At 44.4% G+C, this 19,007-nt stretch overlaps 1 protein-coding gene across 8 annotated transcripts in view; it reads left to right on the top strand.

Annotated features, from left to right (window-relative positions):
- ADGRB2 (adhesion G protein-coupled receptor B2) overlaps positions 1-19,007 on the top strand; it is a 682,045-nt gene that overhangs the window by 577,404 nt on the left and 85,634 nt on the right. For all 8 annotated transcript variants that reach the window (XM_069757009.1, XM_069757010.1, XM_069757008.1 and 5 more), the window contains one exon: positions 7,397-7,591. In XM_069757009.1, the coding sequence (XP_069613110.1) occupies positions 7,397-7,591 (195 nt within the window). The remainder of the gene's footprint in view (positions 1-7,396; positions 7,592-19,007) is intronic.

Here is a 19,007-nt window from a genome sequence, read left to right as displayed (position 1 = left end):
AAAGAGTTTCTTCCAAATTTAGAACCAGGCAAATTGCTTACAAAGAATTGGCAAGGTTTACTGCTCCACATGATGTTCCAAAGCCCCTTGCAATTAAAGGATTTTAGGAAAAAATAAGTGTCTAGGATTGTTGTAATGGATTCTGTAGGAATATGCATATACAGATAAAGATAGATAGATATGGGATAGATAGGTAGATGGATAGATAGATAGATAATAGATATATAGATAGATAGATATGAGATAGATAGATATGAGAGATAGATAGTATTAGGGCTAGCGGAACGCACCAAATAATAAGACAGATAGAGTATGGTGCGTTCGCAGCCCGGGGTCTACCGTGCAGAGATGGAACCTGCTGCCAAGTAATGACGGACTATATGGCGGTACTCATAAGTATACACACGTGGGTTAAACTTCACCCAGCGTGAAGGAAGCGATCCTGTTGCGTCACAGGACCGCGGTACCGCACATAGAGCGCGAGCAAGTAGTTAGCGAACTCAACCCCAACTAGGATTGAAGTCTGATTAGACCCTTGCTGGCACAACACCGCAACTGGGTGTGTAAGGAAACTAAATAACAATATTAAGGCACAAGAGTGCATGCGGTGCCGCACTGACGAACGCCACTAACCACCCAGGCTTGGGTAAGGAAAGCACAGAGGAAGTGCACGGCGCCGTACTGGCGGTCACAGCAACTGGACGCTGCAATGTGTGATTCGTGCTGTAGGACAAGTCGGGCGCTAGATAGCAACCATACACCCTCCGCGAATAGACATTCAATAGGGTAGGGGTATCAAAGGACGACTTGCACTCACAACATACACACATTAACAATTGTACACTAGCGCATGGCCGTGCGGTCATGCGCAGTTTATATAGTTGCAGCACAGGAAGTGGCCACAGAAACTTTGCCCTTCCAAGACCTGCCAAGAGGACCAATGGAATGTGCTGCAGAGCCTGAGCACATGACCCTCGATCTCCAACGGGAGATCTTGCCCTGGGCATGCTCAGTGTGTGCAGACAAGGACTTAGTCCCAGAGAAGTCCGCTCGCTGCTGACCAGCACTGGCTTTAATGGCAGAAGCTGAAGAAGCAGCAGTAACTCTCTGTACAGAGTGAGACGCTGGGACCGACGTCCCTGCTGAGCAGACTCCACTGCGGCTGGATAAGAATGGGAGACCGCAGCGGAGATGGCTCGAGATTCCCCCTGTGCAGAAGCGGGAACTCGAGACCTAACATTACCCCCCTCCTAGGGCCCCCCCCCTCCTTGGGCCTCGCTACGCTCGAAAGCAGCAATGAGCTGTGGGGCCCGAATGTTTTCAGCAGGCTCCCATGACCTGTCCTCTGGGCCATAACCCTTCCAATCCACCACATAGAACTTTTTGCCGCGTACCACCTTGCACCCCAAAATAGCGTTCACCTCGTAATCATCCGTAGACGAACCCGATGTCCCGGCAGATGACTCGGAAAACCGGGACATGTATACGGGTTTCAAGAGGGACACATGAAAGGTGTCGGTGATACCCAAGCGTGGAGGAAGAGCCAAACGGTAGACCACAGGATTAACCCGTTCGAGAACCTTGAAGGGACCCAAGTAGTGAGGAGCAAACTTAGTGGACTCAACTCGCAGCCTGATGTTACGGGCGGAGAGCCACACCAAGTCGCCAGGAGCAAAGGTCGGAGCGGGGCGCCGATGAACATCGGCGGAGGACCTCATTCTCTCCTTGGAGGCCCGAATGGCATCCTGCATGTGGTCCCAAATGTCCCGTGCCTCCACAGCCCAGTCTGCCACCCTGGAGTCAGCAGAAGACACAGGCATGGGCACAGGAACACGCGGATGCTGGCCGTAATTTAGGAGGAATGGAGTCTGACCGGTGGAGTCGGCTACGGCATTGTTAAGTGCAAACTCTGCCCACGGTAGCAAGGATGCCCAGTCATACTGCCTGGCAGAAACAAAATGTCGTAAATATGTGACCAAGGTCTGGTTGGCCCTCTCTACCAACCCATTCGTCTCGGGATGATATGCCGAAGAGAGATTCAACTCAATACTGAGTAGACGACAAAGCTCTCTCCAGAATCGAGACGCAAACTGGGGACCCCGGTCACTAACAATTTTGTCTGGCATACCGTGTAGGCGAAAGATATGCTTGACGAACAAGACAGCCAACGCCCGTGCAGAAGGTAGCCTTGGAAGAGGCACCAAGTGCACCATTTTGGAAAAATGGTCGGAGATCACCCAGATAATGGTGCAGTTACGAGACTTGGGTAAGCCCACCACAAAGTCCATCCCGACCATCTCCCAGGGCCTGTCCGCCACCGGCAGAGGATAAAGCAAACCAGCTGGCCGTTGCCGAGGAGTCTTGTTCTTGGCGCAAGAGACACACGCCCGAACATACTCTGCGAGATCACGAGCCATATGCGGCCACCAGTATGTCCTCGCCAGTAACTCAGATGTCCTTTTGGTACCAAAATGTCCACCCACCCTGAACGAATGTGCCCAAGAGAGAACCTCCGGTCGCAAACTGGATGGAACAAAAGTCTTGCCCGGGGGCACAGACTCTAGCGAAACCGGGGCCACAGTTCTCAAGCTCTCGGTGGGGACAATAAGCCGAGGCACCTCCTCCTCCTCCTCCGCAGAAGACACAACGGAGCGAGAGAGAGCGTCGGCCCGAATGTTCTTCTCCCCAGAAAGAAAATGGAGGGTGAAATGAAACCGGGAGAAGAATAAGGACCATCTGGCCTGGCGAGAATTCAACCGCTGGGCTGTCTGCAGGTACACCAAATTTTTATGGTCTGTGAAGACTTGGAAGGGAAAACGTGCTCCCTCCAAGAGATGTCTCCACTCCGAGAAAGCCAACTTCATGGCTAGCAACTCCCTGTCCCCGATGGAATAATTCCTCTCTGCTGGTGAGAAGGTCTTGGAGAAAAAGAAGCAAGGATGCTTCCGACCTTGAGCATCCTTTTGGAAGAGGACTGCTCCAGCACCAACAGAAGAGGCATCCACCTCAATGATAAATGGCTTATCAACATCGGGGCAATGTAGGATGGGAGCGCTAGTGAAGTGTGACTTTATAGAGTTAAAGGCCTTGGAGACCTCCTCAGACCACAATTTGGTATTCGCCCCCTTCTTGGTGAGGGCAACCAAGGGAGCTACCAAAGTTGAGAAGTGCGGAATGAACTGGCGATAATAATTAATGAACCCCATAAAGCGCTGCACCGCTTTAAGAGAATGGGGTTCCTGCCAGTCCATCACAGCCTGTAGTTTGGCAGGATCCATAGCCAATCCCTGGGCAGAGATGATGTAGCCCAGGAAAGGTAAGGACTCCTGCTCAAACATACACTTCTCCAACTTGGCATAGAGGGAGTTTGCCCGTAGGAGGTCGAAGACTTTGCAAACATCTCTCCGGTGGGAGTCAATATCTGGAGAGTAGATGAGAATATCATCCAGATAGACTACGACCGAGGTGGAAAGCATATCCTGGAAGATATCGTTCACAAAGTCTTGGAAAACGGCTGGGGCATTACAGAGCCCGAAGGGCATCACCAGATTTTCATAGTGCCCATCCCTGGTGTTAAAAGCCGTCTTCCATTCGTCCCCCTCACGGATGCGAATCAGGTTGTAAGCATCCCGCAGATCTAGTTTAGTAAATACCCTTGCTCCTCGAAGCCTATCGAAGAGCTCAGATATCAAGGGCAAAGGATACTTATTTTTAACGGTGATGGCATTAAGACCCCTGTAGTTTATGCATGGACGCAATTCCCCATTCTTCTTCTGCACGAAGAAGAACCCTGCCCCAGCAGGTGACACTGACTTCCTAATGAATCCTCTTGCCAGATTTTCCTGGATGTACTGTGACATTGCCTCCGTCTCCGGGAGAGATAGCGAATAGACTCGACCCCGGGGAGGCTCAGCACCAGGCAAGAGATCAATTGGACAGTCATAGGGGCGATGGGGCGGAAGGATCTCCGCTGCCTTTTTGGAGAACACGTCTGCATAAGACCAATACTGCTTGGGGAGAGAGGAAAGATCTGCGGGTACCTCTGTAGTAGCAACCTGAACGCACTCCCTCTGACACCTACCCCCACAAGATTCGCCCCATCCCAGGATTCTGCCAGAGGACCACTCGATATGAGGAGAGTGGTACCGTAGCCAAGGTATTCCCAACAGGACCTCATCAATTCCCTCAGGAATGATGAGCAGAGATATAATCTCCTGATGAGATGGCGACATGGACAGAGTAAAAGGGATGGTCTTGTGTGTTATCTGTGAGGGCAGTGTCAACCCATTCACCACTCGTACCGTTACTGGTTGAGCTAGCATAACCAGGGGTATTGCGTGACGTTGGGCGAAGGCAGAAGACATAAAATTGCCCTCCGCCCCAGAATCCACGCAGAGCTCTACCGAGTGGGAGAATGAGCCTATAGTAATTGTCCCCTTAAAGGACAATTTAGAGGCAAACGTCGCCGTGTCTAGTGTACCTCCACCTACTACCACTAGACGCTGACGTTTCCTCGACCGCTGAGAACATCTGGTGGCTAGATGTCCTGACTGCTGGCAAACATGACAGACCTTGAGTGCACAAGCGGTCCGGGACTTAGATCCCGCTTGTGACACTTCCCTGGCCTCATGTGACTCAGGAACCAGGACCGGAGATTCCAGAGGTTTGGCGAAGGTAGGAGCCAGCCGAAACCTCTGCCTACACTGGGCTCGCTCTAACCTCCGCTCGTTAAAACGGAGGTCAATTCGAGTGGAGACAGTTATTAACTCCTCCAGTGTGGCAGGAACCTCCCTAGTGGCCAGAGCGTCCTTAACGTGGTCAGCCAGGCCCCTCCAAAATATGGGGATAAGAGCTTTATCCGACCAATCCAGCTCAGAAGCTAAAGTGCGGAATTGGACGGCAAAATGACTGACCAAGGACTCACCCTGAGTTAATGCCAGCAGTTGGAGCGCAGTATCATGGGTGACTTGAGGTCCTAAAAAGACCTGTTTCAGAGTGCTCAGAAACAGCGGAGCACTCTGCACCACATGATCGCCACGCTCCCACAGCGGCGTAGCCCATTCCAACGCCCTGTCCGACAAGAGAGACACTATAAATCCCACCTTAGCCCGCTCTGTGGGAAAACGTGCAGCCAGGAGCTCGAGGTGAATAGCGCACTGACTCACAAATCCCCTACAAAATTTGCTATCACCAGAAAATTTTTCTGGCAGCGCGAGGCGAGAAAATGTCGGAGCAGGGGTGGCAATGGACAGGGTTGCTGCAGCCACGCTAGCAGCCTGTACAGCAACTGCGGTAACATCCACAGCTGAGGTTGCGCTCTCAAGAGCCGCCAACCTACCCTCCAGCTGCTGGATATACCGCAAGGATTGCTGTTTGTCCGTCATTACTAGCCAGACCCTGGCGCTAGTGTAATATTAGGGCTAGCGGAACGCACCAAATAATAAGACAGATAGAGTATGGTGCGTTCGCAGCCCGGGGTCCACCGTGCAGAGATGGAACCTGCTGCCAAGTAATGACGGACTATATGGCGGTACTCATAAGTATACAAACGTGGGTTAAACTTCACCCAGCGTGAAGGAAGCGATCCTGTTGCGTCACAGGACCGCGGTACCGCACATAGAGCGCGAGCAAGTAGTCAGCGAACTCAACCCCAACTAGGATTGAAGTCCGATTAGACCCTTGCTGGCACAACACCGCAACTGGGTGTGTAAGGAAACTAAATAACAATATTAAGGCACAAGAGTGCATGCGGTGCCGCACTGACGAACGCCACTAACCACCCAGGCTTGGGTAAGGAAAGCACAGAGGAAGTGCACGGCGCCGTACTGGCGGTCACAGCAACTGGACGCTGCAATGTGTGATTCGTGCTGTAGGACAAGTCGGGCGCTAGATAGCAACCATACACCCTCCGCGAACAGACATTCAATAGGGTAGGGGTATCAAAGGACGACTTGCACTCACAACATACACACATTAACAATTGTACACTAGCGCATGGCCGTGCGGTCATGCGCAATTTATATAGTTGCAGCACAGGAAGTGGCCACAGAAACTTTGCCCTTCCAAGACCTGCCAAGAGGACCAATGGAATGTGCTGCAGAGCCTGAGCACATGACCCTCGATCTCCAACGGGAGATCTTGCCCTGGGCATGCTCAGTGTGTGCAGACAATGACTTAGTCCCAGAGAAGTCCGCTCGCTGCTGACCAGCACTGGCTTTAATGGCAGAAGCTGAAGAAGCAGCAGTAACTCTCTGTACAGAGTGAGACTGAGCAAGACGCTGGGACCGACGTCCCTGCTGAGCAGACTCCACTGCGGCTGGATAAGAATGGGAGACCGCAGCGGAGATGGCTCGAGATTCCCCCTGTGCAGAAGCGGGAACTCGAGACCTAACAGATAGATAGATAGATAGATATGGGATAGATAGATAGATAGATAGATAGATAGATAGATAGATACAGTAGATATGCGATAGATAGATATGCGATAGATAGATACAGTAGATAGATAGATATGCGATAGACAGATAGATAGATAGATAGATATGGGATAGATAGATAGATATGAGAGATAGATATGAGAGATAGATAGATACATAGATATATAGATAGATATGGGATAGATAGATATGAGATAGAGAGATAGATAGATATGGGATAGATAGATATGAGATAGATAGATAGATATGAGAGATAGATGGATAGAGAGATAGATAGGTATGGGATAGATAGAGAGATAGATAGATAGATATGGGATAGATAGATAGATAGATAGATAGATAGATAGATATAGATAGATAGATACTGTATATAGAATACTATGGTAACTAATGAAACCACATGTCATACAGTATAAACCATTTTCAATTTCCATATGAGATGAACAAAGTAATACATAATGGATGTGCAATATGGAGGATATGGCTGCCTTCACTTGATATAGCGCAGTTTTACTTCTAAGACTGCTATGGTCGTTCCTCTGTTTCTCTACACAAAGACACAGCTTGTCATCCCTCCTCCTGCAGACTGCTTGTGTGCATTCTTCTCTTTCTGCATTCTGATACAGTACTGCCTCGGTGATCTGACTTCCCTTAAGACTTGGATCTATCATGTACAAGCTCCTTACCCTTACTGCTACAATCTCTAACCATGTTAGAAATAGCAGTATTGTGCAAAGATGGAGTCAGTGTGCTTTGGAATCTATATCAGAATTCAGACAGCCAGCTATGTAGAGGAGTTACGCAGGCTTTACAAATGAAATCAGTAGAACATTAATTAAAATTATTAAGAAAGTTCTCTGGTCATGTAATTTGCATCTGCAAATGAATAATGCAGAATCAGTATAAAGGTTTCCAGATCTTTGTAAAGATGTTAAAAGATGTTCTGTTTTGTTCTACAGCTCCGTGAACATCTGGCAAAAGGTCAGCGTTTATTGGCAGGTCAAGGCATGACGCAGGTAGTGCGGAGCATGTTGGAATTGGTGTCAACTAAGAACTACTACAGCGGAGACCTTCTTTTCTGTGTTGAGATCTTGCGCAATGTAACTGACACATATAAGAGAGCCACGTATGTACCATCCTTTGAGGATATTCAGGTAAGTGTACATGAAGGAAAATACATTCCACTGATGCGACTTGGATCATAAACTGGAGCAAGTCAAATTCACAAATTGTTGATGGTGCAGGGGGTGAACTCACACGAATAAACCATTAGTCAAACAATATTAGCACAGCTAATGGGAGTCAAGTGCAAAATTATGAATATAATTAATTTAATTAGTGAGATGACTAAAACAACAATTCAAGATTATAGAAAGATTAAATAAGCAAACAAATAGATTATGGCAGTCAATGAAGGTTGGCTGATACAACAACTCTGAAGTATGTGTTTCCTGTCTTTAAAATACAATTGCATTGACTTTTTGCCATTATTCCATATTGATTCTTCTCATTCCTTCATCGTCTGTTCATTGTACACATGTGAACGATCACATAGTCACCACCACCCCAGCTTTTTTTGCCCAACGGCTCATCATGTCCTCCTGCCGGTTCTACATCTTACCTTGAGCTCTGCTGCAGGCTTGAGCAGACTTGTATTTCCACCCGTAACATTCAGACGGAGCCCGTAAGTGCTGTCACAGAGAGTTGTAGCTCACACATAAAAGGCTCTTTTGCTTGTTAACAGAGCTCATGTTGTGTATAATGTGATATTATGGCCAGCACACAGTGCTTTACAGGCTGCTCCCTCTCATTATTCTCTTGCCCTCTTCTCTTAATTCTCCATGCACCGTTTTTGCTTTATCTTTTTTATTACTATTTTCTGGTTGTCTTTTTTTCTTCTCTTCAACTTCAGTTTTGCCAATGTTTACCCATTTCTTTTGAGCAGTGTTTTTTGTTTAGACCCTTATGCATATATAAGTTCTGTAGGTGGAGTGTATTTCTAGGTTTTAAGACAACAACATGACCCCATCATTTACATGAAATCTCTACCTGGGATTTTTGCAACTTTTAGATGAATGGCCATTTGTTTGCAACGTTGATCATGTTGACGCGCGCATGCATGACATACGCGATCTGATGGACTTTTCCCATATAACGCTGGGGATACCATTAATATATGGCACCTGAGCAGTGGATTGCTTCTATTCTTTCTTTTTCTTTCTCGATAATATTGACCATCTCAAATATAGCGTGAGTAACTTCGTCAGAGCGCCTGAGCATTGAATCACTGCCTTACGTTTCTTACATCATTGACATGCACAGCTTGATTTGTTGGACACTGATATAGGCGCAAACTATAAATGCAGAATGGGGTGACTCCTGCTGCAAATGATATACACCTGTCACATGATTCCTAATTAATATGTCTTGTGCTTTATATGTATTATAATCTTTAGTCACAATCAAGCATTTTATTATTGTAATCTTTAGAATTGAAGTGCATAACTTTCATATAGCAATTCTATTGTTGTTATGTACTATTGCTTGGATTCATATGTAATGAATATACAGGTGCTTCGCACAAAATTAAAATGTCATCAAAAAGTTAATTTATTTCAGTTCTTCAATACCAAAAAGTGAAACTCATATATTATTCCTTACAAACAGAGTGATCTATTTCAAGTGTTCATTTCGGTTAATGTTGATGATTATGGCTTACAGCCAATGAAAACCCAAAAGTCATTTTCTCAGCAAATTAGAATACTTTATAACACCAGCTTGAAAAATGATTTTAAAATCCAAAATGTTGGCCTACTGAAATGTATGTTCAGTAGATGCACTCAATACTTGGTCGTGGCTCCTTTTGCATCAATTACTGCATCAATGTGCCATGGCATGGAGGCGATCATCCTGTGGCACTGCTGAGGTGTTATGGACGCCCAGGTTGCTTTGATAGCAGCCTTCAGCTCATTTGCATTGTTGGGTCTGGTGTCTCTCATCTTCCTCTTGGCAATACCCCATAGATTCTCTATAGGGTTAAGGTCAGGCGAGTTTGTTGGCCAATCAAGCACAGTGATTCTGTTGTTTTTAAACCAGGTATTGGTACTTTTGGCAGTGTGGACAGGTGCCAAGTCCTGCTGGAGAATGAAATTTCCATACAGACGAGCTGAAGTTTTCTATCAAAGCAACCTGGGCTTCAATAACACCTCAGCAGTGCCACAGACTGATCGCTTCCATGTCACGCCGCATTGATGCAGTAATTGATGCAAATGAAGCCCCGACCACGTATTGAGTGTATTTACTGAATATACATTTCAATAGGCCAACATTTTGGATTTTAAAATAATTTTTCAGGCTGGTGTTATAAAGTATTCCAATTTACTGAGATAATTACTTTTGGGTTTTCATTGGCTGTAAGCCATAATCATCAACATTAACAGAAATAAATACTTGAAATAGATCACACTGTTTGCAATGACTCTATATAATATGAGTATCACTTTTTGTAATAAAGAACTGAAATAAATTAACTTTTTGATGATATTCTAATTTTGTGATAAGCACCTATATATACCGTATATACTCGAGTATAAGCCGAGATTTTCAGCCCACTTTTTTGGGCTGAAAGTCCCCCTCTCGGCTTATACTCGAGTCATATACCCGGGGGTCGGCAGGGGAGGGGGAGCGGGGGCTGTGTAGTTATACTTACCTGCTGCGGCGCGGTCCCTGCAGTCCCTGGCTTCCCCGGCGCTGCAGATTCTTCCTGTACTGAGTGGTCACATGGCACCGCTCATTACAGAAATGAATAGGCGGCTCCACCCCCATAGGGGAGGAGCCGCATATTCATTGCTGTAAATGATCGGTAACTGTGACCGCTCAATTACAGGAAGAAGCTGCAGCGCCGGGGAAGCCAGGGACTGCAGGGACCGCGCCAGGAGCAGGTAAGGGGAACGCAGCGCTGCGCGATATATACCTGCTCCTCGCTCCGGTGCGGTTCCGTCTGCAGCGTCCTCTAGCAGTGACGCTCAGGTTAGAGGGCGCTGTGACGTAGTCAGTGCGCGCCCTCTGCTGAGCGTCAGTGCTGGAGACGGAGCTGCACGAGGAGCAGGTAAATATTGAAAGCGCTGGCATCCTGAGCAGGAGAGGTGAGTATGTGATATTTTTTTTATGGCAGCACCAGCAGCATTCTATATGGCACAGCATTATATAAGGAGCATCTATGGGGCCATAAAGAACGGTGCAGAGCATTATATATGGCACAGCATTATATAAGGAGCATCTATGAGGCCATAAAGAACGGTGCAGAGCATTATATATGGCACAGCTTTATAAGGAAGATCTATGGGTAAAAATGAACGGTGCAGAGCAATATACCCTATATGGGGCACAGCTTTATAAGGAGCATCTATGGGGCCATAATCAATGGTGCAGAGCAATATATATGGGGCACAGCATTATAAGGAGCTTCTATGAGGCCATAATGAACGGTGCAGAGCATTCTATATGGCACAGTTGTATATGGAGCATCTATGGGGCAATAATGAACGGTATGGAGCATCTATTTTTATTTTTGAAATTTACGAGTAGCTGCTGCATTTTCCACCCTAGGCTTATACTCGAGTCAATAAGTTTTCCCAGTTTTTTGTGGCAAAATTAGGGGGGTCGGCTTATACTCGGGTCGGCTTATACTCGAGTATATATGGTGTGTGTATATATATATATATATATATAAATAAATATATGTGTGTGTATATATATATATGTATATATATATATATATATATATACATATATATATATATGTATATGTATGTGTATATATGTATATACAGTGGGGCAAAAAAGTATTTAGTCAGTCAGCAATAGTGCAAGTTCCACCACTTAAAAAGATGAGAGGCGTCTGTAATTTACATCATAGGTAGACCTCAACTATGGGAGACAAACTGAGAAAAAAAAATCCAGAAAATCACATTGTCTGTTTTTTTATCATTTTTTTTGCATATTATGGTGGAAAATAAGTATTTGGTCAGAAACAAACAATCAAGATTTCTGGCTCTCACAGACCTGTAACTTCTTCTTTAAGAGTCTCCTCTTTCCTCCACTCATTACCTGTAGTAATGGCACCTGTTTAAACTTATCAGTATAAAAAGACACCTGTGCACACCCTCAAACAGTCTGACTCCAAACTCCACTATGGTGAAGACCAAAGAGCTGTCAAAGGACACCAGAAACAAAATTGTAGCCCTGCACCAGGCTGGGAAGACTGAATCTGCAATAGCCAACCAGCTTGGAGTGAAGAAATCAACAGTGGGAGCAATAATTAGAAAATGGAAGACATACAAGACCACTGATAATCTCCCTCGATCTGGGGCTCCACGCAAAATCCCACCCCGTGGTGTCAGAATGATCACAACAACGGTGAGCAAAAATCCCAGAACCACGCGGGGGGACCTAGTGAATGAACTGCAGAGAGCTGGGACCAATGTAACAAGGCCTACCATAAGTAACACACTACGCCACCATGGACTCAGATCCTGCAGTGCCAGACGTGTCCCACTGCTTAAGCCAGTACATGTCCGGGCCCGTCTGAAGTTTGCTAGAGAGCATTTGGATGACCCAGAGGAGTTTTGGGAGAATGTCCTATGGTCTGATGAAACCAAACTGGAACTGTTTGGTAGAAACACAACTTGTCGTGTTTGGAGAAAAAAGAATACTGAGTTGCATCCATCAAACACCATACCTACTGTAAAGCATGGCGGTGGAAACATCATGCTTTGGGGCTGTTTCTCTGCAAAGGGGCCAGGAAGACTGATCCGGGTACATGAAAGAATGAATGGGGCCATGTATTGTGAGATTTTGAGTGCAAACCTCCTTCCATCAGCAAGGGCATTGAAGATGAAACGTGGCTGGGTCTTTCAACATGACAATGATCCAAAGCACACTGCCAGGGCAACGAAGGAGTGGCTTCGTAAGAAGCATTTCAAGGTCCTGGAGTGGCCTAGCCAGTCTCCAGATCTCAACCCTATAGAAAACCTTTGGAGGGAGTTGAAAGTCCGTGTTGCCAAGCGAAAAGCCAAAAACATCACTGCTCTAGAGGAGATCTGCATGGAGGAATGGGCCAACATACCAACAACAGTGTGTGGCAACCTTCTGAAGACTTACAGAAAACGTTTGACCTCTGTCATTGCCAACAAAGGATATATTACAAAGTATTGAGATGAAATTTTGTTTCTGACCAAATACTTATTTTCCACCATAATATGCAAATAAAATGTTAAAAAAACAGACAATGTGATTTTCTGGATTTTTTTTCTCAGTTTGTCTCCCATAGTTGAGGTCTACCTATGATGTAAATTACAGACGCCTCTCATCTTTTTAAGTGGTGGAACTTGCACTATTGCTGACTGACTAAATACTTTTTTGCCCCACTGTATATACTGTATATATACAGAATATATATAGAAACAGCTGCTCATGCCTTATCATCATCATCATCATACTGTAGCTAAATCTTATATTCCTATGGCTGAGTTCATAGCAGAACAGCCGGCATGTGGCCATGTTGCAGATGAAACCTCCTACCTGTCGCTAAATGCAATTTGGTGGATAATGACTGTCACTTAAGCTGACATTTTGCTGCCTTGTAATGCCACCACTAATAATGTGATAGTATTTGGCTGCATTCATTTTGAATACTGCTCTGACCTTATGTTGTTGCATTTTTCCTCCGCTACATGTAAACCCTTGCCTGGTCATGGCCAGCGTTAGGATGTTTCTTCTCTTTGAAGATGCTCGCTCATTGCTATATACGATCAAGCACGAGTAAAGAAACAGAGTGTTTCCATGGTATCCCAGCCTGCTTTTCTCCTCTCTCCCACTCATTTCTAAGTCAATCAGTGCAAGCTGTGTAATATAACGTTCACCGTCCTTATTCAAATCGTAGTCCGGAAGCTATCTACATTTGTTTCTGGTACAATAAGGGTTTTTGATGCAGAAATAAATATTAGCCGTATCAAGAAGTTGGCACGTGTATACAGTGAGTACGGAAAGTATTCAGACCCATTTACATTTTTCACTCTTTATTTCATTGCAGCCATTTAGTAAATTCAAAAAAGTTCATTTTTTTTTCTCATTACTGTACACTCTGCACCCCATCTTTACAGAAAAAAAAAGAAATGTAGAAATTTTTTTCAAATTTATTAAAAAAGGAAAACTGAAATATCACATGGTCATAAGTATTCAGACCCTTTGCTCAGACACTCATATTTAAGTCACATGCTGTCCATTTCCTTGTGATCCTCCTTGAGATGGTTCTACTCCTTCAGATTTGTGAAGTCTTGCGAGACTTTGGCCCTATCTTTAATGGAGTACTGTGACCTGCTCCACTGCGCAGGCACCAGATTCCCAGCGACGCAGTGTGAATACATCATAACACACTGCGGGGTGGGATCTGGGGCCTCCGCTACACGCAGCCGCAATATCGTTACATCATCTGATGTTAGTTCCCGGGCAACATGCACGGCGCATGCCCGAGAACTGATTGCAGAGCGAAGGCGCTGGTGACATCACAACAAAGATAGAAGGTGGTGCCAGGAGGCAATACGGGGGATGATGGAAAGCTGCGAGGCGGGTGACACCAGGGGAGAAAACATACCTCCCTGACTCAATAGCGGTATGGTGGGAAATTTATAAAAGTCATTATAGCAGCGTTCCTAGGGATAATAAACAATTATAATAGTGACCTTCACAGAATGCATCACTAGTGCTGCTGAAGGTGGCTCTTTTACTTTAATAGGCCCTGGGGGGTGACAGGTTCCCTTTAAAGGGAATCTATCACCACATCTGACCTATCTAAGCTACTAATATGGGCACACAGGGTATAGAATGCTAAAAAAAGACCTACCTGTGTGCCTCATATCAGATAGCTTGTTGTTGATAAATCATCTTTTATCACTTTCTGTAAATTACCTCTTCTGGGCTATGGGAAGGATGCTGCCTGGAAGATAACTCTGCCTCCAGAACTTATTTTAAATGGGATGGGGATTTACCAGTGTGATGTTTAATGGCCGCTCTCTCCTCTCTTGATCTCACTGCAGAGCTGTGTGTGACAATAACTGACACATCTGCAGGTTCCTCGGCTTCCAGCTCACAAGCAGACAAAACTGCAATATTCTTGCAATGGAGCAAAGCTGAGAGAGAAGCAAAAAATGTTCTTTCAAGAAGACAAAATTCATTTCTCCTGTTCTGTGTTAGTTACCTGTCTCACACTGGTAACTCCCGTTCATGTAAAATAAGCTCTAGAGGCAGAGGTATGTTCTAGAAAGCATCCTCACATAGCTTGGAAGAGGTCATTTGCATGAAAGAAAAATATGGTGTGGATTTCTCTGGAATGAGACATCGAATTGCACATTTCATTTTATTCAGCTTCCTATGACCTACATGCCCATTTTAGAAGGGGTGATCCTACTGACAGATTCCCTTTAAAGTAAAAAAAACACAATGGTCACTGAAATAACTTAGCAAAAGTAATTTTCAGTTTAAATTTACTAAATATCAACTAATGAAAATCAGTCTTTGCTTTTGAATTGTGGTTCAACAGAAAAATTAAAAAGACCAAACTAAATAAAATGGCCTGAGCAAAAATGATGAAACCCCTAGAAAATATTGAAAATAATTTGACCACATAGACATGATAAATTAAGGTGTGTCCTGTAGAAAGCATCACAGGTACCTACAAGCTTGATGTAAACATCCCCCTTCCCTAGTAGTGGAATTAGTTTTCTAGTCTCTTAAGACTTATTTTTAAGTGTATTCAATTAAACATTAATTTTTAAAGAAGCTCTAGGCACGGAAACACCTTTGCTTTTTCACATGATTCCCTGCCGCAATGCCGGTCTCCGTGCATTGGACTTCTGATATGGGTGAGCTGATTCTTTCTATGTATTTTTTATTGAAACATGTGAAAGGTTTAGGCTATAAGACCATCTCCACGCAGCTTAATGTTCCTGTTGCACATGTTATTCAGATGTTTAAGGTCTATGGGACTGTAAGCAACTTACTTGGACCACAAGAGGAAAATTGATGTTAAATTGAAGTGACAGATAATATGAATGGTAACCAAGAGCCCAAAACAACCTTCACGGAGATTAGAGGTGAATTCCAAGGTCAAGGTACAGTAGTGTCAGGTCGCACAAACTGTCACTGGCTGGGTCAAAGTTGACTTAATGGAAGATAACCGAGGAGGAAACTACTCTTGAAAGCAAAATTATTAAAAAGCGATACTGACTGGAATTAGTAAAAATGCATATTGACAAGCCATGAGAAAATGCTCTTTGAAGAGATGAAACAAAACTGGAGTTTTTTGGCAAGTCAAATCAACTCTATGTTTTCAGGTACAAAAATGAAGCATACAAAGAAAATAACATTGTACCCACTGTGAAACATGGAGGAAGCTCAATTATATTTTGGGGCTGCTTTGCTGCATCTGGCACAGGATGTCTTGAATCTGTGCAAGATACAGTGAAATCTGAAGACTACCAAATTATTCTGGAGCAAAATGTACTGCCCAGTGTCAAAAACCTTTGGTTGAGTTCTAAAACAGGATAATGACCCAAAATGCAACACAAACTATCCAAGAATGGCTAAGAGCAAAGCATTGGACTATTCTGAAGTTGTCTTCCATGAGCCCTGCCCTACTCTAAATCCTATTGAACATCTGTGAAAGGAGCTGAACATGCAGTCTGGAGAAGTCAGTTTGCTCTTGAGAAGTGGGCCAAAATACCCGACGACAGGTGCAGAAGTCTCGTTGAGAGTTACAGAAATCATTTGTTTGCAATGAATGCCTCAAAAGATTATGCATAAAATATTTTTTGTTCAGATCGTTAACATTTTTTAAGGGTACTATCATTTTTGTCCAGGCCATTTTCATTATTTTCTTTTCTGTTGAACCAAAATTCAAAAGCAATGTCTGATTTTCATTAGATGATATTCAGTAAATTTAAATGGAAAACTACTTTTGTCAGTTTTAAATTATTTCAGTAACCATTGTGGGTTTTTTATATTTAAACATAAGTTTGCCAGCAATTTTTTCCATGTATAAGTTGATGGTGAAGAAAAGTGGAGTATTATTACTGACACATATCAAGTGAAGTTTAGGCAAGTTTGCTACTTTTAAGGTGGATACAATCTGCCAACCAGCATCTCCCCGACCCTAATAGTACAGAAGATTAAAATAAACAGTATTTCAAAGTATAATGGTGAAAAAGTGGGAGTATTTTTATTGACCAAGTGCCATTTCACATCTTACATACTGTGCTCAGCGCGTAATAGCTGAAACTTTGTTTGCCATGGGTCAGTAAAAGTATGAAATACGGTAAATTATATCCAGCTCACCATCAGAGACATCTTGAATTCGCTTGGATCTCAGAAGGCGCCGCACCAAGGCCTGGAGCAATAGTGGAAGAATGGAAATCCTGATCAACAAACTGTGAACAAACTTATATCGTCATCATGAGTAAGGGTGCCAGGTCACCTGAAACGTGAAGCTGTCGCAGGTATCGCTCATGTCTTGTTTTATCCTCCACCAAGCACCTTGTGAATAAAGTCTGTTCACATTTTGACGAACTGGATTCCTGTTTTTCCACCCTCAGTAAAAGTATCCCAATTTTTTTCATCTTTATACTTTGGACTATTTCCCAGTGGCGTGATTTACGTCTTTTGGATAATCTATGGCATCTTCAAGCTGACAGGAATCTCACCTACACTAAATACAGAGATCTTTGACTTCTTCGGGGACTGCTCAATTTAAGCACTGTGCTTGTTAATTACCATCTCCTTTATAAGTGGTCATATATGGATTTTTAGCAAAGGTAAAGTTTTATAAGCAGTTAATAGAAACTGGAACTAGAAGATTAGGTTGCTTTTTTTCATTATTATATTAAAATCATGTTCCTGACTAGTTTTCCAGTGCTCTCCTGGTATGTCTGTTTTAGTAAATAATTATATTCCCCAAAATATAACAATTTTGGAGGAGTTTTTACTATAACGCCATGGTCTTTTTTTCCTGTTATTCTTTTTAGAACTTTTTAAGTAAATTACCAGCCAGTCTTTACCAGTTTGGGGTGTGTCCATTAACAATCTGACTCTGACCAATCAGTGCTGCCAGAATTAGACTTTGTATATGAGACGCCCGCCAGGGCAGTGGGGGGGTTCCAGGTCCGGTCGCAATTAAAGGGGTGATCACGGTGGCTGCGACCCAGTCCGTGGCCCTGGGTGCCCAAGTAGAAGAGATTGTTTTTAAAGGGAGTTGTAAAGCAATAAAAGTTTGTGACGCTACCTATGATTCTCAGTCAGAGGTGACCGATGCTGCTTAAAGGGGTCCTCTGGGGTGATGGTACTGCAGCAAAGATGGTGACACTTCTCACAGGTGAAGCAGGGTCCCCAGGGCTCACGGTGTGTTTGGCAGGGATGGTGAATGCCGGCAAATAAATGGAGGACACAGGGTTGCAGTCTTTACCTGGTTTACTGATGTTGAACAGCCTCTGTCCAGGGTACTGGCAACAGGTGTTGATGGAGTCCGGGCAGCCTGAAGACAAGAAGAAATCCTTTTACCAGGCCAGTTTGGGAGTCATCCACTTTGCGATGACTATTAGTCCCTTGCTGCCTGTAGTGTCCTGACAAGGTCCTCGCTTACTCTCTGTCCTGGGACAGTCCCTGCATGGTAGGCAACTTGAGCTGTCTCTTGGGGTCTCTGTACATGGTGACTCTAGGCTCTATTTGTTGCTGTACCTCAGGTATTATGTGGGCAAGTCACTTTTAGCTTCCTGCCCTCCATTTCTGCCGTGAGACTTGTAGTTCCTCACGACCTCGGGCTCCCGGTGCATGGTTCCTGTGCTCTAGCCTCGAGGGGCCCAATCGTAGCCCTCCTCTAGCTCTTGAGTTTCTCTGTGCTCCTTCACTGTCTGCTATAAACTGACTGAACTCACTCCTCCTCCAGACCAGGATGTATATAGGGAAGTTCCCCTTAAACCAGGTTCAGAGCTCCCCCTTCTGTCCTGGAGTCAGAAAGTGTTGCATGAAGGATTGACTGCCAAAGGGATTCCTCCTGTCTCCAGGCATGGCATTACCCTCCCTGAGGAAGGCAGCACCACTGTGGTACCCGGACTCCTGGGGTGCCACATATGGACATGCCCATTCGACATTAAGAATGGTAACACCCCATTATTAACTTATTAATACATTTCTAGGAGGAAAAAATAGAGCAATGGTACAACATAGTTCTGTAAACATGATCCAAAACTGTAATTTTATGAGGAGCAGAAGTATTTAATCCAATATTTAATAAATCACTTGTATTTTAAAATGTGTCTCTGCTCTTTAATTATATATTTGAGTACCCTTGTTAAACACCCTGTATTTCCATGCTAATATTGTGGGCACCATATTCCAAGGGCCAGGCCCTCACCCACTGTACTTAAATGTCACTATGTTGGCGGGCTTTTCTTCATGGGGACGTTATTCAATAACACCATGCTGATCTATAACACCGTTTTCCACATGTAAACCAATGGC

This window comes from Ranitomeya imitator, chromosome 3, assembly GCF_032444005.1.
Source record: "Ranitomeya imitator isolate aRanImi1 chromosome 3, aRanImi1.pri, whole genome shotgun sequence".
Taxonomy (NCBI): domain Eukaryota; kingdom Metazoa; phylum Chordata; class Amphibia; order Anura; family Dendrobatidae; genus Ranitomeya; species Ranitomeya imitator.
Note: the sequence above shows the minus strand (reverse complement) of the source record. Positions and strands in the feature narration are given on the sequence as shown.